Source organism: Felis catus, chromosome B3 (genome assembly GCF_018350175.1).
Source record: "Felis catus isolate Fca126 chromosome B3, F.catus_Fca126_mat1.0, whole genome shotgun sequence".
NCBI classification, from domain to species: Eukaryota; Metazoa; Chordata; class Mammalia; order Carnivora; family Felidae; genus Felis; species Felis catus.
In genome coordinates this window covers 45,840,475-45,864,831 of record NC_058373.1, presented here as the reverse complement: position 1 = coordinate 45,864,831, position 24,357 = coordinate 45,840,475, and the positions used below count along the sequence as shown (strand labels likewise).

The window sequence follows — 24,357 nt, the reverse complement described above, 5'->3', positions numbered from 1 at the left end:
TGTGATTTCTTTTAAGTTTTTATTTTATTTATTTTGAGAGAGAGTGAGAGAGAGAGAATCCCAAGCAGGTTCTGCACTGTCTGTGCAGAGCCTAACGCGAGGCTCGAACTCACAAACCATGAGATCATGACTCATGAGTTGGATGCTTAACTGACTGAGGCACCCAGGCACCCCTAAACTTTGTAATTTCTAAATTATATTTCATGGAGAAGGCTGAAATATGCTTGGTGCTTTGATGAATAGCCAGTATGACTTCCAAGGAGTGTGGAAAGGGGATGACATTCCAAAAGCAATTGGGGTCAGGTCATATACGGCTCTATAGGCTAATACAGCAACTTTTGATGTTTGCTGTGAGTGAGCTTGGAAACCATTAGAGGATTTTCAGCAGAGGACTGATGTGATCTGACTTTGAGTTCAACAAGAATTCTCCGGCTGTTATGTGAAAATAGAATTTAAGAGGGAAAGGACAGAAGGAGGGATATCAGGAAGCTATTATAACGATAGATGCTATTAGAACTGGCAAAAGATGGTGGTGGCTTTAAACAAGGTAGTAGAAGTGGAAATTTGTAAAATGTGGTCAGATTCTGTGGTCAGTTGAATGTAGAGTGAGAATGGTTCACCCCATAGTTTTTGGCTTGAAAAACTGGAAGGATTGAGTTAACATCAGCTGAAACAGGTAAAATATGGAAGGAACATGTTTAGGGAGGAATAACAGGATTTTGGTTTTAGGGTGTTTATTGACATCCAAGTGGAGATTTCAGTAAGGCAGTTGCATATATAAATCTAGAGTTCAGAGGAAAAGTCTAGATCTGTGCTATACAGTAGAAATTTCTGTGATGATAGAAATGTTCCGTATCTCTGCTTCTAGTTTTGGTAGCTACTAGCCACATGTGGCTCTTGAGCTCTTAACTGCAGCATATGTGCCTGAGGACCTAAGCATTAAATTTAATTTTAATTAAAATTATGTAGCCATATGTTGCTACTGGCTAATGTATTAGGCAGTACAGATCTAGCCTGTAAATGTACATTTGGCAACAGACAACATACATAAATGGTAGGCTGCATGAAATCACAAGAATGAATGTAGAAAGAGAAAGGGAAAGGTTAATGGACTGAGTGTGGAACATGCCAATGATGAGAGGTTGTGGAATAAGGAATAACAGGCATGTTCAAGCCAGGTAGAAGAAAAACAGGAGACTGATTTCCTAGAATCCAAATGAAGTTTCAGTGAAGAGTAAGATTAGCTGAACCAAATGCTGCTTATAGGTCAAGCTGGATGAAGACTAAAATTTGACTATTGATTGAGCCATAGAGGTCATTGGTAACCTTGACATGTGCATGGGAGGAAACCAGACAGGGTGGGTATAAGAGAAAATTGGAAACCTTGATACATAGCCAATAGCAATGTAACATAACATAGCTACTTTGGAAAACAGTTTGTCAGATGTGTGTAGAGAGAGATTATAATGACAGGTCATAGAATCTAAGTTGCTTAAAGAGGAAATGAAGGTATAAATACATTTGTCACTTCCTTAAAAAGTTAAACATAGAATTACCGCATGACCCTATAATTTCACCCAGAAGAAGTAAAAACATATGCCCATACAAAAACCTGTACAAAAATGTTCATAACAGCATTTTTCAAATAACCAAAAAAATGGATACAACTCAAATGTCCATCAGCTGATGAGTAGATAAACAAAACGTAGGGGGCGCCTGGGAGGCTCAGTTGGTTGAGCATCTGACTTTTGACTTCAGCTGAGGTCGTGATCCTAGCATCATGGGATGGAGCCCTGTGTCAGGCTCCATGCTGAGTGTGGAGCCTGCTTGGTGTTCTCCCTCTCCTGCATGCACATGCACTCTCTCCCTCTGTCTCTCTCAAAAATAAATAAATAAATAGACATTAAAAAAAATCTCTTTCCCTCTGCCCTGTTCATGCTCTCTCTTGTAAAAAAAAAAAAAACAAAACACAAAACTTAAAGACATTATGCTAAAGTCAAAGAAGCCAAGTCATGAAAGACCACATACATGATTCTACTTATATGAAATGTCCACGATAAACAAATTTATAGAGATAGTAGATTAGTGGTTGCTTGGGATTGGTGGAGGAGTAAAAGGGCATATAGGGATTGACTGTTAATGGGTACAGAATTTCTTTAGGTGGGTACAAAAACGTTCTAAAATTAGATCATGATGATTTCCTTTAACATACTTGCAACCTATTGAGTTGTATACTTTAAATGGGTTTATTGTATGGTCTGTAAATTATATCTCAAAGCTATTTAAAAAAACAACTGGAGAAAAGGAAAAGAACTTAAAAAAAGTTTTTTTAATGTTTTTATTCATTTTTGAGAGACAGAGATACAGAGCGCTCATGGAGGAGGGACAGAGAGAGAGGGAGACACAGAATCTGAAAACAGGCTCCAAGCTCTGAGCTGTCAGCACAAAGTCCATCACAGGGCTTGAACCCACAAACTGTGAGATCATGACTCAAACCGAAGTCAGACACTTAACTGACTGAGCCACCCAGGTGCCCCAAGAGTACTTTTGACAAATAGAAGAATTAGACTTAGATAGTACAGATAGTTCATCTGTAGCAGTAAGAGGTGAGACATATTAAAAATAGATGCAGGTAGGTGGGTAGATGTGGTTGTGGTAGCTTTTAGGTCTCTTGAGTGCTTTTATTTTCTCAGTGAAATAGGGAACCAGGTCATGAGCTGTGAGTGAGGATGAAGAAGGAGTTGTTAAAGATGAGAGGGAAGGTATAAAATAGTTGTCTGTAGAAGAGTAGCATAGTGAACGGGAGATGTGGTATGATTCCTGAAGTTAGTGAAACCAGGCCACATGGTGGTATGATTTCTCCAGTCACATTTAGCTGCATTACTATAGACTTACATAGTGTGGGAGCAGGATTTAACCAGAGCTGGAGTTTTGCCAAGTGAATTTGTTGAAGAAAGAGTCTAGGGAATTGAAGATATGTGTAGAGAGAGCGTATAATGATGGACCATAGAATTGAAGTTGTATAAAGAGGAAATAAAGATATAAATATGTTGAAGGCAAAAGTTGTGGAATTAGTGGATTTTAGGTCCTAATGGAGCCTGAGAATTTTTGGAACCTGATAATGACAAAGCTGTATGACCATGGGGAATGAGTTTCTGAGGTAAGGTAGAATATAAGATTTTTGTTGAAGAAGAGGTCAAGGAACAGAAAGGCTAAGTTATTGGATGGATCAGCTCTATGAATATTGAAATTACCAAAAATTATGGCAGGATTTGTGTTGGAGAGAGATAATGAGCTAGGAATGAGAGGGATTAATCTGAAGTTGGTAGAGGACTGCAACCAGGTGGATGGATGATGGGTAGTATTTGATGACATGAGTTTTAAAATTGAGAAGTTTTAGGGAGGAGTGGGAGAGAGAATGACAAGGAGCAAACAGATATTTGCTCCACCTTCAGGCTCACTGGTAAAGAAGTATGAGAGAGAAGAACTGCCACTTTTAAGTTTATTTATTTTGAGAGAGAAACAGAGAATGCATGTGAATGGGGGAGGGGCAGAGAAAGGGGGAGAGAGAATCCCAGGCAGGCTTCTGTGCTTTCAGTGCAGAGCCTGATGCAGGGTCTCCGTACAGCAAACTGTGAGATCATGACTGGGCCAAAATCGAGAGTCGGATGCTTAACCAACTGAGCCATCCAGATGCCCTGAGAACTATCACTTGAGAAGGCTGCAGTGTTATCAAGCCAGAGCCAGATGTCATTTAGGCGAGAAGGTGAAGGAAACATTAAGAGAAGAAAATACCTAGAAGATTTTGCTAAGGAGAGTCCATGAGTTCCAGAGGACATTGAAATTCAAGATAAGAATTTAGGAATCGTCAGAATAAAAATGGTATTTAAAATCTGTGGAAATTGGTGAGATCATTACTAGAGACAGCATAAAGAGAGAAGAGGGTCAGGATTGTTCCCTGAAGTTCCCCAGCGTACAGACATAAGATAGAGCAGTGTTTCTCAGTCTTTTAATTATTGCCCCCCCTAAGGAGCCTTGTAGACTTTTTTTGCCCTAGTCATCTACTCTAGGAAATTTATTTATTTATTTATTTTTTGAGAGAGAGGAGAGAGCACATGCACACACCAGCAAAGGAGGGGCAGAGGGAAAGGGAGAGAGAGAATCTTAAGCAGGCTCCATGTCCAGCACAGAGCCTGATGCCGAGCTCAGTCTCGTGAACCATGAGATTGTGATCTGAGCCAAAAAATCAAGAGTCTGACGCATAACCTGCTGAGCCACCCAGGCGCCCCTCCAGGAGGTTTTAATACCACAGACACACTGTATATTTCTTCATGTACTGTGCCCTTTGAAGGCCACAAACTATTATAATAGCTAAGATATTTTTGGCCTCTCCCCCAGGGAATCAGTTTTTGTCCCCCTCCTGCTACCCCCCCCACCCCCCTGGACAACATTGCCCCTGCTGAAATGCATGGGGTAGAGGATAGAGAAGTAAAGGAAGAAGTAACCAGGAAGGTAAGAGAAGAGCCAGGAGAGTGAAGTCATGAGGAGTATTAGAAGGAAGGAGGAGTACAGAATACTACAGTTAGACCCTAAACCCTTGTAAAGAAGTAAAAAGAATATTACAAGGCTAGGGGTAGGTGGAAATATTTTAAGTTCAAGCTAGACGTGAAAATATGTAAGACATATTTGGAGGGGTGGCGAATGAGTACAATTTGACTGTAGTTGGTAAGTCTGCATTTTGTATAGTTACAGGAAAGGAGATTGGATTAGATGGGTTACAGACTCTTGGGAGCCAGGTAGAGGAGTTAGGGTTTACTATAATAGGGCATTTAATCTATTTTAGTTTCTTAAGTGGGATAAATAACATGTTAAGTGTAGTTTTTAAGATGGTCTGTTTGAGACCAATTAGGAAGTAGGAGCAGTAGCTCAGATATGGTCAAATATCAATAGATATTTGAATGTTTAAAATATATAATTTAAATAATGAGAACATATATTTGTGAACCCAATTTCCTACCCATCTCTTCCATATCTAATCACTATCTTCTCTGCTTCCTTTGTTCTCAGATCATGACCAGAATCACCTAAACCTGCACTGTCCAGTATAGTACCCACTAGCCACATGTGGCTATTGAGCACTTAAAATTTTGCCAATGTGAATTGAAATGTTCTATAAGTATAAAATATACATTGGATTTCAGACTTAATAAAAAAAATTAAGTATCATTAATTCTTATACTGTTGAAATGATATTTTTAATATGCTGGGCTAAATAAATTATTAAAATTAATTTCATCTATTTTTACTTTTTTTTTAATGTAGTTACTAGAAAATTTAAAGTTACATGTGGGCTTGTATTTGTGGCTTGCATTATATTTCTCTTGGTCAGTGTTAACCTAAACTATACTGCTACTCTACAGTTTCTAGCTTCATTCTGGCTCTGCTTTCTGTACTGTCATAGGTTGATGCCATTTACCTACCTTCTCCCTACTGGTTATTACCACCACTCTTCTTGCCTTTGTCTGCATACCTTCTGACACTAAATGAGCTCTTTTGCTGTTACTTCCCATAAATGAAGAATACAATTGTAGTGCCGAGACCCATGAGCAGAGCCAAAAGATATTAAGTGTGGAGGTACTAATAGTACAAAAGGATAAGATTGGAATGGAACTAAAAGCATCAGAAATTGTAGTGCTTTTTCATTTTACAGATGAAGAAACCAAAGCTCAAAGAGGTTAAATGATGTGCTGTCTCCATCTGGGCACCCTCTTAGGTGATTTAAAGAATGCTGAAACGCTCATATACTCAAAAGTATGTCCCTCCTCCCCCTTCACCCCTCAACAGTGTTTTTGATACAGTATTTGAAATTCCCACTAGTCTTTTTCTTTCTTTTATTTTTCTTGTCCAGCAAATACTGACTGAGCACATACTGTGGGCAAGTTATTTGGAGGTATCAACAGTGCAGTGAATGTGGTTGCATAAGTGTATTCTACTATGAAAATGTTAACATGGTATTTTTCTTAGAAAATAATTAGGATGTCTTTGTATATTAAATTGTTAGCTAGCAAAGCCATGAGGAAGCAGGATGTAGGGTAGAGAATTTTAATAGGGAAAAAAGAAAAGCGAAGAAATATCTACATCTGGGGTACCTAAAGTGGTTTGGAAGTCCTAGGGGCAGCATGAAAGTAATATGATCCTAATGAGAGGTGGGGGAGAAGTAAGCAAGAGTGATGTAAGAAAAGAGGTACTGAAGACGCTGCCTTGCCAAAAGTAAACTTCATTCAGGGCCAACCCTGCCAGAACAAATTGTTTAATTTTCTAAGCTATTTGGATTTTCTCCTCTTGAGATTACTTCAGTTCTCTGGAGGAACTGGAGAAACTTTTGAGTTAGTAAGCAAACACTAGTAGAAAGATTGTAAAATAAACCATTAATTGCTTTCGTAGCACCCAGCTTAGAGACTACAAGGGAATGAGAATTTTGATTGGCAAAGGTTAGAGGAGAACATTTTAATTTGAAAATTTCTGTTACTAGAGTATTAGAGCAGGGCCAAACATGGACACAGCCTGTTGGAGGGCTTTGGCGTTGAGAAAGGAACATGACAAGCCAGGATACCTAGGAAGTGCTAGGAAGTTTAATAAAATAAGGTAGGGAAGAAGTGTAGGTAGAAGGCAGAACATGGGTAGAAAGATAATGTAAAGAAGCAGAAGACAAGCAGGAATATATACTATGATTTTATCCAGAATAGCTCACATGATGATGAGACTATGATGATGAGTAAGGAAGACAGTTGTTGGGATGGTGGTATTGTCTGATTTTTTTTTTTTAACATTTACTCCTTTTTTGAGAGACAGAGACAGTGTGAGTGGGGGAAGGACAGAGAGAGAGGGAGACACAGAATCCAAAGCAGGCTCCAAGCTCCGAGGTGTCAGCATAGAGCCCCACGCAGGGCTCAAACTCACAAACAGTGAGATCATGACCCAAGCTGAAGTCTGATGCTCAACTGACTGAGCCACCCAGGCGCCCCTGTCTGACTTTCTAAAAGATACTTTATTGGGTGCCTGCGTGGCTCAGTTGGTTAAGCGTCTGACTTCAGCTCAGGTCATGATCTCATAGTTCATGGGTTTGAGCCCCGTATCCGGCTCGCTCCTGTCAGCACAGAGCATAGTTCGAATCCTCTGTCCCCTCTCTAACTGTTCCTCCCCACTCACTCGGGTTTGCATGTACTATCTCTCAAAAAAAAAAAAAAAAAATTAAAAAAAAAAAAGATAATTTATTTTATCTTTACATATAAATACTACTGTTGAAGTATTTTAATTTTGCCCAGAGTTGACCTCTCTTCTCTGTTCCCAATGCTCATTTGAGATAAGCTATTGCCAAAATCTCTCTTCGAGTTTTTGGCCTAATGTAGCTGTCAGGTTTTTATTTCTTTTTTTTTTTTTTTTTTAATTTTTTTTTTTAACGTTTATTTATTTTTGAGACAGAGAGAGACAGAGCATGAACAGGGGAGGGTCAGAGAGAGAGGGAGACACAGAATCTGAAACAGGCTCCAGGCTCTGAGCAGTCAGCACAGAGCCCGACGTGGGGCTCGAACTCACATACCGCGAGATTGTGACCTGAGCCGAAGTCGGCGGCTTAACCGACTGAGCCACCCAGGCGCCCCAGGTTTTTATTTCTTGATTTCTATTTGTCTGGAATGTCCCATTAGTAACAAAGTCTTAGAGTTCTTTTTTTTGGGGCGGGGGGTGGGAAACAGACCCAAAGTCTTGGGTTCTTTTTTTGAAATTCTTTCTTCTCTCTGTATACTGGTACTTCATAATGTGATTTATTGCAAACTCTATTGTTTTCCTCTCCCCTCCAAATTAGCCTACATACCAATGTTATCTTCGTAAAGCACCAATTTCATATTTCACTTCTTAAAATATAAAGAAGGATAGATCCCTTATGATTTTTCACAAGCAGCCAAACTTACCATATACGATGGTTGTTTTTTTAAGTTTATTTATTTAGACACCACGAGCGGGGGAGGGGCAGGGACAGAAAGGGACAGAGGATCTGAAGCCGGGTTCTGTGCTGTCAGCTCAGAGCTCACTCTGGGGCTCAAACTCAGATACTGTGAGATCATGACCTGAGACAAAGTCAGATGCTTAACTGTCTGAGCCATCCAGGCACCCCTATTTATGATTTTCTGTAATCTGGTCCAGCCATATTTCCCACCACTTTATAACATAAATCATATGCATTTATTCATATGTATTTATATATAAATTCATATGTATTTACTTTTTAAAAAAATTTTTTTGAGAGAGGGACAGACAGCAGGAGGACAGGGGAGGGGCAGAGACAAGGAGGCACAGAATCTGAAGCAGGCTCCAGGCTCTGAGCTCTCAGCACAGAACCTGACTCAGGGTTGAACCCATGAACCATGAGATCATGTCCTGAGCTGAAGTCAGACACTCAACTGACTAAGCCACCCAGGTAGCCCATGTATAAACCTGTTATAAACAGGTTATAACCTGTCCGTATGGCATGATGTTTCTTTTCTTTTTCTTAAAGTTTATTTCTTTTGAGAGAGCTTGGGTGAGAGCTGGGGCAGGGCAGAGAGAGAAGGAGAGAGGGAATCCCAAGCAGGCTCCACACTGTCACTGCAGAGCCTGATGCAGGGCTCGATCTCACGAACTGCAAGATCATGACCTGAACCGAAATCAAGAGTCAGACACTTAACTGACTGAGCCATCCAGGTGCCCCTCTTTTCTCTTTTCTTTTTTCTTTTTCTTTTTTTTTTTTTTTTGAGATTTTGTTTTTCAGTAATATCTACACCCAGCGTGGTGCTTGAACTCACAACCCCAAGATCAAGAGTTGCACACACTACTGACTGAGCCAGCCAGGCACCCTATGGCCTGATGTTTTTTATATGTGCTTTTCTGTCATTCTCCCTCAAAAAAATGCTTTTTCCTTAACTGCCTTGCCAAGTTCTGCCCCTTTTTCTAAATCCAGTTTAGATAAGACCCCCTCCAAAGGCTATTTCTAGATGCTATAAGCTTTATCAGTATCTCTTTTCAAAATCAGTTGGTACCTAAGGCATTTATTACATGTTATATTATATTATACTTTACGTCATCTCATTCTGTTTCTTGTATGTTCTTTGCCCAACCGCATTATGAGTTTTTTAAGAGAAACATTTATTTCCTAATATTTGTTTTAGCCTATTACTAAATACTCAAAATAGACTCAGTAAATACTTTTTGATTAAAATAGTATTGCTGACCAATTTTAGATATAAAGGTTAGATAAGGTAGACAAAACAGCACTTTTTTTTTTTCTTTAAAGATTTTATTTTTAAATAATCTCTACATCCAGTTTGGGGCTCAAACCCACAACAGCAGATCAAGAGTTGCATGCTCCACTGACTGAGCCAGCCGGGTGCCCCAAAACACCACTTTTTTTTTTTTTTTTTTTTAGGTTTATTTAGTTATTTGAGAGAGACAGAGACAGCACGAGTGGGCAAGGGGCAGAGAATGGATGAGAGAATCCCAAGCAGTCTCCATGCTGCCAGTGCAAAGCCTGATGTGGGGCTCAAACTCCCAAAACCATGAGATCATGATCTAAGCCAAACCAAGAGTCAGACACTTAACCGACTGAGCCACCCAGGCACCCCAAAAGAGCATTCTTAAGAGATTATTTATTTAGATAAATCTCCCTTAGAAACTCCAACTCAGCCTTTTAAAAATATCTGATTCTTTTATTACAAATTACCTGAAAATATATCTATTGCTGCATAACACATCATCCCTAAATTTACTGGTTTAATAATGAATATATATTAACAGTGTCTTTTGGTCAGGAATCTGGGCATGCGTAGCGAGTGACTGACTCAAGGTTGCTCATGAGGTTACAGTCAAGGTGTCAGCTGGGGCTGTAGTCTCATTCTTAGGCCTAACTCAGGAGGATCTGTTTTCAAGATTACTCACATTGTTGATGGTAGGACTGAGTTGGTCACAGATGGTTGGACTGAGGTCCTCAGTTCCTCACTAACTGTAGCCAGAGGCCTCCTTTTGTTCTATGCCATGCGGGCCTCTCCATAAGGCAATTCAGAACACAGCATCTGGCTTTCATCAGAGTGAGCAAGTGGGACAGCATCATGACAAAACCACAATACTGAGTATTCTAATTTCAGAAGATCCATACTCAAGGTAAGGGGATTATACAAAGGTGTGAATACTACAAGACAGGAATTATTGAGGTCCATCTAAGAAGCTGCCTACCTTACCTAGGCTATTCTTCTCTTCTGCAGAAACCTTTCCTGGCCTCAGGAAAAGAGGAATTGTGTCTCTGAGTCTTTCACAATAATTATTCTACTCTTAGCACCTACTTTTTTTTTTTAATCTATGATAGCATATTCAGGATCATTTAATATTGAATTCTAGAATGTTCTGCATCCTGACTCCACTAAAGTTTTATTTATTTATTTATTTATTTATTTATTTATGTATTTATTTATTTATTGTTTTTAATGTTTTGTTTATTTTTATTTTTGTTTTTTTTTTTTATTTATTTTTGAGAGAAAGAGACAGAGTGTGAGTGGGGGAGAGGCAGAGAGAGGGAGACACAGAATCCAAAGCAGGCTTCAGGCTCTGAGCTGTCAGCACAGAGCCCGATGTGGGGCTTGAACTTATAGACCAAGAGATCATGATCTGAGCTGAAGTCAGACACTTAACTGACTGAGCCACCCAGGACCCCCAATGTTTTATTTATTTTTTAGAGAGAGAGAGAGACATTGAGTGTGAGCAGGGGAGTAGCAAAGAGAGGGAGACACAGAATCTGAAGCAGGCTCCAGTCTCTGAGCTGTCAGCTCTCTTCTCTCTCTGCCACTCCCTCTGTTTACGTATGAGCTCTCTCTCAAAAAATAAATAAACTTTAAACATTTTATATAAAAAAAAGTAATGCATATATTAAAATGGTGTAACATAAATTAAAAGGTGCCACATATACTAAAAGTCATACATATATTAAAAAGGTGAAACCAGGGAAGGGGAAGAAGGCGGTAACAAAAATACATATTTAAAAATATGTCAATTTTTCAAGTGCAAAAAATATTTTGTGTACTTCTTAGAATGGCAAACATTTAAAAGACTGATAACACCCATTCTTAAAAAAGTAATGAGGTAATAGTTTATAGTGTTGATAACAGTGAAACTTGGCACAACCTTTTAGAGCTTTATTATAGAGACACAGAAAAATGCTCAAATATATTGTAAAGTGGAAGGAAAATTTTCAAAAGTATTATAGTATGTGCATTGAAAAAAACATTTGAGACTATAGCAAATAGTTAACTTTGATTTTCTCTGTGGAGAACTGGGGGTCAATTTTACGTCACTTATTTCTACAATTATTATTAAAATCTTTTAGCTTTGTAATGAAAAAGTAATATTTTCAACAGGCAACTTCACATTTTCTTTTTACAGGAGATTACATGCTTGATGCAAAGCCAAAAGAAATTTCAGAAATTCAACGTTTAAACTATGAGCAGGTAATAGACATAAGTTTTGTTATATTCAGATGTGCAATTTTTAACTTATGGTTGTATTCATTGGTCTCTGTCAGTGTTTTTTTGTTTGTTTTTTGTTTTTTGTTTTTTACAATCCTTTAAAAATGTAAAAACCATTGTTAGCTGACAGCCAGTGTTGCCCCATAGGCCTACTTTGCTGCTATCTGTTTTATATGAACATATATGCCATATGGAATGAAACATAGATATTATTCTACAGACCTATGTAGAATGATAACTTGGTATTTTTCTTGAAAAATTCACCTTCAAGTGAATTTGTCTTTGATTCATCTTTCCTCATTTTATCTGTATTTTATAATTTAGTTATATTTGGGAGGAATTTGAGTAAATGATGTTATTGGTGTGTCATTAGGACAAAATCTGCAATTCTGTAGTTTCAGTGTGTCCACATTTCTTGCATGTTCTTTAGAGATTCTGTTTTATAAAATAGGAGAAGCTCAAAACTATTGGAGCTGGAAGAAAGCAAGCAGAACTTCATTTTCTTCAGTATTCCTCTTCTGTTTGACAATAGAAGGCAAGAAAGAATCAGGTTCTTCTAGAGGAAGGAAGGATCAGCCAAGGAAGAAATAGACATCATTGGAACCTTTATGTTTACTTTCAAAGCAACCTTTCTAACATACTTTCACTGGTATCAAATTGACAAAAAGGAAGCAAAATTCATTGCAGTATTGCAAAACTTGAATTTGAATGGTGAGATCATCTAGTCCTAATAGAATTGAAGAGCCTACATATTGCATTACTTCACCCTGTAAGGTAGGAAATCTATAGCTAAAGCCAAATTGGTATGCTAAGTCATTTAAATTCTTTTGGAGTTTGTAGTTTAAAGAAATGGTTTCCAAGCAGTTTTCGTGGTAGAAACCTCTTTTCAAATGAAATTTCATGCTAACCTCCAATATATAAAAGCGGTAAATGACATTTTATAAGTATAAAGTGATAAGGTTCAATTTATATTATTTATCAAATGTATAGAATTTCTTATTAAGTCAGTGAAGCTATTTTGATTAATTCAAAACTTGAAATTAGGAATTACAATTGTAGTTATATATCATCCTCAAAATTCATTTTGCTTCTCTTGCATAGTCTTTTTTTTTTTTTTAATTTTTTTTTTTCAACATTTATTTATTTTTGGGACAGAGAGAGACAGAGCATGAACGGGGGAGGGGCAGAGAGAGAGGGAGACACAGAATCGGAAACAGGCTCCAGGCTCTGAGCCATCAGCTCAGAGCCTGACGCGGGGCTCGAACCCATGGACCGCGAGATCGTGACCTGGCTGAAGTCGGACGCTTAGCCGACTGCGCCACCCAGGCGCCCCAGTTTTATTTAAAAATTTTTTTTTTTTTCTCTTGCATAGTCTTGAGAAAATTTTGATTAACGTGTGTTTGCCAGTGGTATCAGCATTTTGTTTTTTCAAGTCCATCTTGCAGTCTCAGGAGACACTTCCATTAAGGTGATCTAGATTCTTGGAAAATGATTGGAATTAAAGTTTTGTTTCAAAGCTGAAACAATATCTAACAACCACATACATTTCTTGTGAGAACTACATATTAGATGAAAAATACCCTGCATTTAAGATAAACTCTTAAACTATTTATATTATGATTATATTACCATTAGTTTTGAGAACAGCATGTACGAAGCTGACAAGGCTGAGTCTGAGCTCCTGTTTAATGTTCCACAGGTGTGATTGAATAATCTTCTTTTTTGTATAATTTTATGTGAGCAAAAATGTTTAAGCCTATATTTGAGAGACACCAATGTAAGGCTGAAATCTTCCTAATTAAAACTTCTTTATCACAAGTAGTAACATAAATAAAAAGCATACTTTTTCCAGTTTTGCTTAATGATAGATACACTGACAACACAAGAAAGCACTCTGTGTGTGTGTGTGTGTGTGTGTGTGTGTGTGTGTGTGTGTGTATGTGTGTATGACAGGTTTTTAAATGACTGCAAGTATATTTTTAAAATACGTGTTAAATTTAAAATATTTCACCATGTCAGAAGTACCTTTGTGAAAAATTCTAAAAAAAACAAAACAAAAATCAGAACAACACTTTAACCACTGGCTTAAAGAAACCAATAGTAATCCTTCCTTGTGATGTAAGCAACCATCCCAAGGATTTATATTATTACCATAATTCGGATTTAGGAACAAAATGGCAAAATACTTACCCTTTTTAGTTCTGTGTTTACGAATGTTCATTTTTTATCAGTGTTACTAATCTTTATGGAGATTATCAAATGGTGTCTATTTAGTTATTTTAATACTACATAATTTATAAAGAAATATAGAAGGTGTATAAAAGTGTAGGCATGAGCCCAGTAACTAAAGGAAATTGGGTGACTGGCAATCAAGAATTTAACAAATATAGATGAAAAATCAGTAGTAGTAGAACTATAATCCTATAATTGCTCACTGTTATTACTATTTTTTTAGATTCATCATTGCTATGATGAAAGTTTTACAACACTGAAGGGAGAAAATGTGAGCTGATTATTTTCAAGGTTTCAACTTTGGGGAAAGTTGAAAAAATATATTGTTTTGGAAGAACATAGTTATTAGGAAAAGGTGAAAAAGCCAGACTATATAACAGTGTTATTCTGTTATAAATTCTTCATTGATAAGTTTGAAACATTTGAGTAATTTTTGTATTCATTCCGTACAGTCTCTTTGAATGGAATTTTATGTTATTTGGTAAAACAGAATTCTGTTCTTATGACCTAATTTATCTTTTTCGGATTTCAGAGAGAGTCCCTAGTTTTAACATAAAAGGATTCTTTTTAATGTTTGTTTATTTTTGAAAGAGAGAAAGTGAGGGGGATGAGGGAGAGGGGGACAGAGGATCTGAGGTGGGCCCTTTGCTGACAACAGAACCCTGCGGGGGGGCTGAATCCACAAACTGTGAGACCATGACCAGAGCCGAAGTCAGATGTTGAACCAACTGAGCCACCCAGGCACCCCTATAAAAGGTTTTATTTCAAGTTCACCTTTTCTACTTTAAGGCCCCCAGTAGGCCATAGTGTTCTATTTTCTATCTTCCATATATAGCACAGTGTCTGATTAACAGTAGGGGTTCAGTAAAATTATAGTAAATTGTATATGTTGGAGAAGTTTTTTGTTGCATCAAATATATCCTCTGTAAGTACAATTATATTTAATGTATTAAAATTGTTTAGAAAAACATGTTTTAAAATATTCAATATAGATAATATGATTATATTTACAGAAAAAACAGATGTGGACAGAATGACTTCTTAATTTGGTCAGCAATATTTGTAATCTGTCTTTTTATGTCTTTCTCTGACTTCATCTCTCACGACTTTCTACTTAATTATTTTTGTTCTAGCCATTCAAGACTCCTTGCTATTCCATGGACACAAATATCGAACTCATTCCTTGCATCACTTTTTGCACTAGTGTCTTATTTTGTCTGGAATGCTTCCCCCCCCCCCCCCCCCAGAGCTTCCCAAGACTCACTCATTTTTGAGAGAGAGGGGGACAGAGCATGAGCGGGAGAGGAGCAGAGAGAGAGAGAGGGAGACACAGAATCCAAAGCAGGCTTCAGGCTACGAGCTGTCAGTACAGAGCCCCACGTGGTGCTCAAGTCCACAAACAGTGAGATCATGACCTGAGCCAAAGTTGGATGCTCAACCTGAGCCACCCAGGCACCCATATTTAAGTGTCATTTTTAAAGAGCTCCCCTGCCTTTTTAAAGTAGTTTGCAGCAAAATTGAGTGGAAAGAACACAGTTGCCATATACCTCTTGTCCCTCCTTCCCTCCCCCCTCTACACGTACACAACCTTCCCCCACTATCAACATCCATTCATTGATGCATTGTTATAATTGATGAACCTATACTGACTCAAAATATCACACAAAGTCCATAGTTCACATTAGGGTTCATTCTGGTTAAACATTCTGTGTGTTTTGACAAATGTATAATATGACATGTGTCCACCATTATAGTATCATATAGAGTAGTTTTTATTGCCCTAAAAATCTTCTGTGCTCTGCCTATACATCTCTCCCTCTTCCTAACCCCTGGCAATCACTGATCTTTCCTACTGTCTCCATTGTTTTGCCTTTCTCACAATATCATTTGGATTCATGTATGTAGCCATTTTAGATTGGTCTCTTTCACTTAGTAATGTACATTTAAATTTCCTCTATGTCTTTTCATGGCTTGATAGCTCATTTTTAATTGTGATTAAAAAAATATAAAATTTAATCCCTTAACATTTTTAAGTGTATAATTTAGCAGTGTTAACTATATTCACATTGATATCAGATCTCTAGAACATTTCATCCTGTAAAACTATGAAACTCTAAACCCATTGAACAACTCCCCAGCTCTCCATTTGTCCGTCCCCTGACAACCACCATTCTACTTTCTGTTTCCAGAATTTTGACTACTATAGATATTTCCTATAAGTGGAATCACATAGTATTTGTCCTTTTGTGATGGCTTTTTTCAGTCTGCATAATGTCCTCAAGTTTCATCCATATTGTAGCATGTGATAGGATTTCCTTCTTTTTTTATTTTTAAGGCTGAATAATATTCTATTGTATGTGTATACCACAATGTCTCCATCCATTTATCTGCCAGTGGACATTTGGACTGTTTCTACCTCTTGACTATTGTAAATAATGCTATAATGAACCTGGGGGGTGCAAGTATTTCTTCGTTGGAGAGGAAAGAGACACACTATTTATTACTCCCTTCCCTACTTTTTTAATGAAGTATCCACTCCTTATGTATCCTTTTTCTGCTCTTATCACTTAAAAAAATAGATCACACTGACATCATATTTGAAGAATATGCTTTTTCTCTTTTGGAAAAGAAAACAAAAGGGGTAGATGGCTGGGGTTTGGATGTATACCCAAAAGTGGGAGACCTTTGACTAGCAACTTTGTCTTTAGTCTTCCTGGTCTAAAATAGGCCCTTCATCCCTGTCAGTCTGTGTGTCCTTTCCCTGCTCAATTTTTATTAAATACTTGACATTATATATGTATGTCTGTCTCTCAAAGTAGAATATTAGTTATATGAAATCAGGAACTTTGTTTTATTCGCTGTTATCTCTTTAGAACTTAGGTTAGTGCCTGGTACATCATAGGTACTTAATAATAAAAATTGGTTGAAGGGATGAATAAATTGGATAAAATGGAAAATTAGAAGTAAATGTGCCTGCATTTAGATATCTTTGCTATTGTTGTTGTCATTGTCATTGTGGTTTGATTTTTCTCATCTTTACCTTCTCCTTTCTATTTTCAGAATATGAGTGATGCTATGGCAATCTTGCACAAACTACAGACAGGCTTGGATGTAAATGTAAAATTCACTGGTGTTCGAGTGTTTGAATATACACCAGAATGCATAGTATTTGATCTTCTTGATATTCCTTTGTACCATGGGTGGTTAGTGGACCCACAGGTAAGTAGAAAAATGTTAAATATATAAACACAAATGTAGTAAAAATTTATTGATTTGAAAAATTAATCAGATTTATATGTTCTAATTATTATATTTTTGTGATTTTACCTGAAATTAGCCAAATTGTCCCAAGACTACTGACTATAACTTCAAGGAGTTAGGAGTCAACTACAAAGTTGAGTCTATATTCTCACTAGCAGTTCTTATTTTCTGTCTTTTGGATTATAGTCATACTGATAGGTGTAAAGTTATATCTCATTGTGGATTTGTTTGTATTTTAATGGCTAATGATGTTGAGTATCTTTTCATGTGCTTACTGGCCATTTGTATATCTTCTTAGGAGAAATAGCTGCAGATCCCTTGCCTATTTTTATTTATGTTATGTTATGTTATGTTATGTTATGTTATGTTATGTTATGTTATGTTATGTTACGTTATTTACTTATTTTGGGAGAGAGAGAAGAAGGGAGACAGAGAATCCCAAGCAGGCTCTGCACATTCAACGTAGAGCCTGATGTGGGGCTTGAACTCACAAACCATGATATCGTGACCTAAGCCAAAATCAAGAGTTGGGCAGTTAACCAACTGAGCCACCCAGGTGCCCCCCCCCCGCCCATTTTTAATTGGGCTATTTGTCTTTTTGTTACTGAGCTGCAAGAGTTCTTTATGTATTTTAGGTATAAGTCTCTTATTAGATACATGGTTTGTGTATTTTCTCCCATTCTGTAGTTTGTTTATTTATTTATTTATTTAGGGAGAGATAGAGCAAGGGAGGAGCAGAGAGAGAATTCCAAGGAGGGTCCATGCTGTCAGTGCAGAGCCCAATATGGGGTTCAAACCTACCAACCATGAGATCATGACCTGAGCCGAAATCAAGAGCCATCTAGGTGCTTCTGTCTTTTTACTTTCTTGATGGTGTTCTTGAAGCACAAAAGTTTTTAATTTTGATAAAGGCCAATTTATTTTTTTTGTTTTGTTGCTTATGCTTTCGGTGTCCTAAGAAGGTTTTGCCTAACCCAAAGTCACAAAGATTTACTCCTGTAACTTCTTCTAAGAGTTTTATAGTTTCAGTGCTTATATTTAGGAATATGATCAATTTTGAGTAATTTTTTTTTTAATTTTTTTTTTTAACGTGTATTTATTTTTGAGACAGAGAGACACAGAGCATGAACGGGGGAGGGGCAGAGAGAGAGGGAGACACAGAATTGGAAGCAGGCTCCAGGCTCCGAGCCATCAGCCCAGAGCCCGACGCGGGGCTCGAACTCGCGGACCGCGAGATCGTGACCTGAGCTGAAGTCAGACGCTTAACCGACTGAGCCACCCAGGCGCCCCAGAGTAATTTTTATATATAGCTGTAGGAAGAATCCAATTTTATTCTTTTGCATGTGGCTATTCAGTTGTCCTAGTACTATTTGTTGTACTCTTTGTAAAAGATTATTCTTTCCCCCATTGAATTGTCTTGGTACTCAGAGTGATCTTTGTAAAATAACCCTCCCCTTGATTTCTGTGTCCCCCTCCTTTCCTAAAGGCCTTCAGTGTAACTGAAATAAAATATAAAATCCTTACTAGAGTTTTTATGATATGCTGCATGACCTAGGTTCTGCCTATCTGTCCAACCTTCCCTCATATAATACTCCCATTTTTTAAATTTTTGTTTATTTTTTTTACTAGTCTTTCAGTAACACTAACTGCCTTTCTGTTCTTCAGACATATCAAGCTCATTTCTATTTCAGGTTTGTGTGCTAGCTGATTGCCTACTGTGGAACATTGTTCTACTACTCTAACACATTGTTCTCCCAGATCTTCATGTTTCTGGTACTTCATTAGTCAGATCTTAGGTGAAGTATCACCTTGTTAAAGAGGCCTTTCCTGGGGGGCGCCTCAGTCTGTTAAGCATCAACTCTTGATTTTGGCGCAGGTCATGATCTCACAGTTCATGAGTTCAGGTCCCACAATGGGCTCCACACTGAGAGCATGGAGCCTGCTTGGGATTCTCTCTCTCCCTCTCTCTTCCTCCACCCTGTTCATGCTCTCTCTCATTCTCTCAAAATGAATAAATAAAACTTAAAAAAAATTTTTAATTAAAAGTAAGTACTAAAAAAGAGGCCCTTTCTGACAACTTATTGAAATTAGTCACCCTTCTTTTCCTGTCATTTACTCTCCCATGAGCCTCTTTGATTTGATTTTCTTTACCACTTAATATTATCTGGAATTTTATTTATTTATTTTTCTTTCTTCTTTTTTTAAGTAGGCTTCACGCCCAATGTGGAGCCAGCCCATTGCAGGGCTTGAACTTACCACTGTGAGATCAAAACATGAACTGAGATCAAGGGTCAGATGCTTAACCAACTGAGCCACACAGACGCCCCTATTTATTTCTTTACTTGATTGACTCTCATCTCCTACTAGAATGTTTTATGAGGGCTGGGATCTTATATCCCATTGGATAGAACAGTGCTTGGCACATAGTAGGTTCTTAGTAAATATTGGTTGATAGTATGAAGCATGCATACATATCTGCACACACTAACCACAATGATGGAGAGATCACAGTAGCAAGTTTCTTCATCTCTGTCCATTGGTAAAAGCAACTGGTAGTCTAGGCAAGGAAAGTATGCCTTATTATAAACAGGGTGTCTGTATCTTTATGGCATTCTGTCTCTGAGAACATCACTGGAAAGTCTAACCTTGTGCAACATTTTACATTTTCAAGGTGAGCCATACTGGATCCTGGCAGATGATAGTGCCAGATTGCCTAGGTTCTTGAGGAAAATGAGCTGACAGCCTGAGAAACTTAAGCCTGAATTCTTAAAAATTGTACTCAGATCATCTCTCTGACTATATTTGTAGCTATATATTGCCTGGTAGACTGTTGAATTCATATGCTTAAAGAAAAGCATATACTCAAATGTAGGACTGAAATTGTTCATCAGACTTTTCTGGTATAAACAGTGGTTTTCAAACTCTTGGAAGGGCCTGAGGACTGTGATTTTTATCTGTTTTACTTAATTGTGACAGAGTGATTCTGCTACTGAGAAAGAAAAAAGAACAAGGCAACAGTTTGAAACCTCTAGGTCTGTATGAAATCTCTCTCAGAATTGGTTGGTTCTTTGTATTCTGATTATGCATTATGCAAATAATTATCTCACAAATAAATATTAGCAGTTCTCTGGATGGTAGGCACCAGAGTCACCTACTGAGAGGGTATGTCTCCATTATTAATTGATAACTAACTCTTGAAGAGCAACATTTGGAAGCCAGATGATAGTGGAAATGATATACTGAGTGTGCTGAAAGAAGACAAATGCTAATCCGTAATCCTGTTCCCAGAAAAATTATGTTTGAAGAATCATTTTGTAGATTAATTAAATTAAGAGCTTGTTGGGGGCCCCTGGCTGGCTCAGTCAGTAGAGCATGTGACTTCTGGTCTCAGGGTTGTAAGTTCAAGTCCCACACTGGGTGTACAGATTACTTAAATTTTTTTTAAAATCATTTAAAAAAAAAAAAAAAAAGCTTCTTGGCAATAGACCATCATTAGTAGAAAGTCTAAACACGGATTTTATAAAGAGGGAAAGTGATCTCAGATAGAGGGAAAAGTGAATGAAGAGAAAATAAAATGATAAACATGTGGATAAATATAAATGTGGGCTGTATCAAATATAACATTATCTTTTGGGATTTTAAAAAACAGCATTAGCATATGTAAACATAGTAACATAAGTTGGGAGGAAGTTAGGTAAAGTATTCTAAGGGCCTAGAATTAATTGTTCAAGAAGAGAATATTAACTTTGGCTTTGTAGGATTAGATGTTACAGTTTCTGTAACTTTTTTGTCCAATGTAGTAGCCAAGTGTGACTATTTAAATTTAATTAAAAATTTATTTTCTGAGTTGCACTAGTTACATTTCAGCCGCTCAGTAGTAACCTGTGGCTAGTGGATATCTTATTGAGCAACACAGATTTGGAATATTTCCATTATTACAGAATGTGCTATTCGATAATGCTCTTTTAGCATAACTATGAAAAGAATAGAAAACATAGTGGGTAACTTCTAGATTAGTAGAAGAGAGAAAATTTAATCTAAAAAGAAGGAGGAAAGAAAAGGTAAAGGAATGTTGAACTGATGGAACAGAGAGAATAGATTTAATAAATTCAAATATATAAATAGATTAAGTAAGTATAAATAGGACTAAATCCTCTAGTTAAAAGTGATTCTGTGTAGTTTGTTATTTACAAGAGACATAAAAAACAGATTGTAAGTAAAAAGAGGGGGGGGGAAATTAGATTTATATGTATCTGGAGACACCTAGAAAGTAAATACCTAATTGATTGTTCATTCCTTGGACCCATGGGAACTGTCAGAAAAGGATAAAGGTCAGTTTTTGACCAAAAAAAAGAAAAAAAGAAAAAATTGTATGCACCTAATCATATAATCTCAAAGTACATAAAGCAAAATTTAACAGAATTGTAAATAGCAATAGATCACCATACTGGAAAATGTTAATATATCTTTCTCTGTAATTGATAGAAGCAGAAAAGAAAACCTAATTAATGCATATTTTTAAAAAGAATTAATAACTTTTTTATTTTTGAATAATGTCAGATATATAGGAAATTTGCAAAAATGATTTTCACCCATTTTTCCTAATCTTATGTGACCTTGGTACATGTGTCAAAACTTAATTTTGGTACATTACTATTAACTATATTATAGTCTTCATTTACACTTCACCAATTTATTTTATTGTTTTTTAAAATTTTTATTTAAATTCCGGTTAGCATACAGTGTAATATTAGTTTCTGGTGTGCAGTATAACGATTTATCATGTCCATGTATCACCCAGTGCTCCTCACAATGCATGCATTCCTTAATCCCCATCAACTAGTTAACCTGTCCCCCCACCAACATCCCCTCTGGTTACCATCAGTGTGTTTTCTATAATTAGGAGTCTGTTTCTTAGTTTGGCTCTCACTTCTTTTTTGTTTCCCCCTATGCTCATTTGATTTGTTTCTTAAATTCCACATATGCGTGAAATAATATGGTATTTGTCTTTCCCTAACTGGCTTATTTCACTTAGCATTATACTGTGTAGCTCTATCCATGTCATTGCAAATGGCAAGATTTCTTTTTTTATGGCTGAGTAATATTCTATTGTATATATTTACCACATCTTCTTTATCTGTTCATCAATTGATGGACACTTGGGCTGTTTCCCTATTTTGGCTATTGTGTAGATAATGCTGCTATAAACATCAGGGTGCATGTATCCCTTTGAATTAACATTTTTGTATTCTTTGGATAAACACCTAGTAGTGCAGTTGGTGGCTTGTAGGGTAGTTCTCTATTTTTAACTTTTTGAGGAACCCCCATACTGTTTTCCAGAGTGGCTGCATCAGGAATGCAAATAGTACAAGAGGGTTCCCCTCTCTCCACATCCTTGCCAACACCTGTTGTTTCTTGTGTAGTTGAGTTTAGCTATTGGGACAGGCGTGAGGTGATAACTCATTGTAGTTTTGATTTGCATTTCCCTGATAACGAGTGATGGTGAGCATGTTTTCATGTGTCTGTTGGCCATATGTATGTCTTTGGAAGAATGTCTCTTCATGTCTTCTGCCCATTTTTTATTTGCATTTTTGGGGTATTGAGTTTTATAACTTCTTTATATATTTTGGATACGAACCCTTTATCAGATATGTTATTTACAAATATCTTCTCCCATTCTGTAGGTTGCCTTTTAGTTTTGTTGAGTGTTTCCTTCACTGTGGAAGGAAGAGTTTGGTTTTGCTTACCCTTCCCTTGCCTCAGGAGACCTATCTAGAAAGAAGTGGCTATGGCTACGGCTGATGTTCAAGAGGTTACTGCCTTTGTTCTCCCCTAGGATTTTTATGGTTTCAGGTCTCACACACTTCACCCATTTTTCTCCTAATTTGTGTTGTTGATGTTCCATTATATAGGATATTACATTGCATTTAATCATCATATCTTCCTAGTCTCCTCTTGTCCATGATATTTTCTCCTGTTTTTTTCTTGAACCTGATTATACATTACTTTTATACATTCATGAAATTTACAAAAACTGACCTACTACAGGGCTATAAAGCAAGTTTCCACAAATTTTTAAGGATTGAAATCATATAGAGTATAAAATATCCTCTAATCACAGTGCAGTTAAGCTAGAAATCAGTAGAAAAACAATAGAAATTGTTTGGGTTCAAAGAATCATAATGGAACTTAGAGTATGTTTTAAACTGTATAATAGCTAAATCCATATTTTTAAAGCCCTAAATTAATATATTAATGAATAAGAAAAGATTAAAAGCTTATTTTCTTTTATTATTATTTTTTTTGACGTTTATTTATTTTTGAGACAGAGAGAGACAGAGCATGAACGGGGGAGGGGCAGAGAGAGGGAGACACAGAATCTGAAACAGGCTCCAGGCTCTGAGCTGTCAGCACAGAGCCCGACGCGGGGCTCGAACTCACCGACCGCGAGATCATGACCTGAGCCGAAGTTGGACGCTCAACCGACCGAGCCACCCAGGTGTCCCTCATCAGAAATATTCTTTTTTTTTTTTTTTAACCTTTATTTATTTTTGAGACAGAGAGAGAGCATGAACGGGGGAGGGTCAGAGAGAGGGAGACACAGAATCTGAAACAGGCTCCAGGCTCTGAGCGGTCAGCACAGAGCCCGACGCGGGGCTCGAACTCACGGACTGTGAGATCATGACCTGAGCCCAAGCAGGCCAGTCAACCGACTGAGCCACCCAGACGCCCCAAAAGCTTATTAACTTAATAAGCTGTATATCCACTTTAAGAGCAGAAAGTATTAAAATAGAGGGTAAATATATAATGAAGAAGATTAACAAAGCTAAAATTCTTCAAATAAATATTCTTCAAAAATAATTTTAAGATGACAAACAGAAGTTGGTGCCTGCCTGGCTCAGTTGGGAGAGCACGTGACTTTTGATCTTGGGGTTGTGAGTTCAAGCCCCATGTTGGGTGTGGAAATTACTTAAAAATAAAGTCTTTAAAAACAAATACATAAAGTAACAAACAGAAAATGAAATTTTAAAAATACGTCATTTAAATAGCATAAGTTCCTAAGAATAAATCTTACAAAAAGATGTGCAAGACCTCTGTATGGACACTTTTAAATTTGAGAGAAATTAGAGACCTATGTGAATGTAGGTTTTTATTCTTGGATTTTAGATTTTAAGGCAATTTATACAGATGTCCTTTTTGTCTAAAGTAGTTTAGTTTCAGTATAACCCCGAACAAAATCCCATCAGATTTATGGGAGTAGTTGTGGAAGGAGACAAGTGGAGTCTACAATTTATATGGAAATGCAAAGGGCCAGGAA

General features: G+C 37.1%; 1 protein-coding gene across 8 annotated transcripts in view; it reads left to right on the top strand.

Annotated features, from left to right (window-relative positions):
* Positions 1–24,357, top strand: part of MINDY2 (MINDY lysine 48 deubiquitinase 2) — an 82,206-nt gene that overhangs the window by 17,407 nt on the left and 40,442 nt on the right. For all 8 annotated transcript variants that reach the window (XM_019832350.3, XM_011282904.4, XM_019832349.3 and 5 more), the window contains exons 3-4: positions 11,464–11,528; positions 16,839–16,997. In XM_019832350.3, the coding sequence (XP_019687909.2) occupies positions 11,464–11,528; positions 16,839–16,997 (224 nt within the window). The remainder of the gene's footprint in view (positions 1–11,463; positions 11,529–16,838; positions 16,998–24,357) is intronic.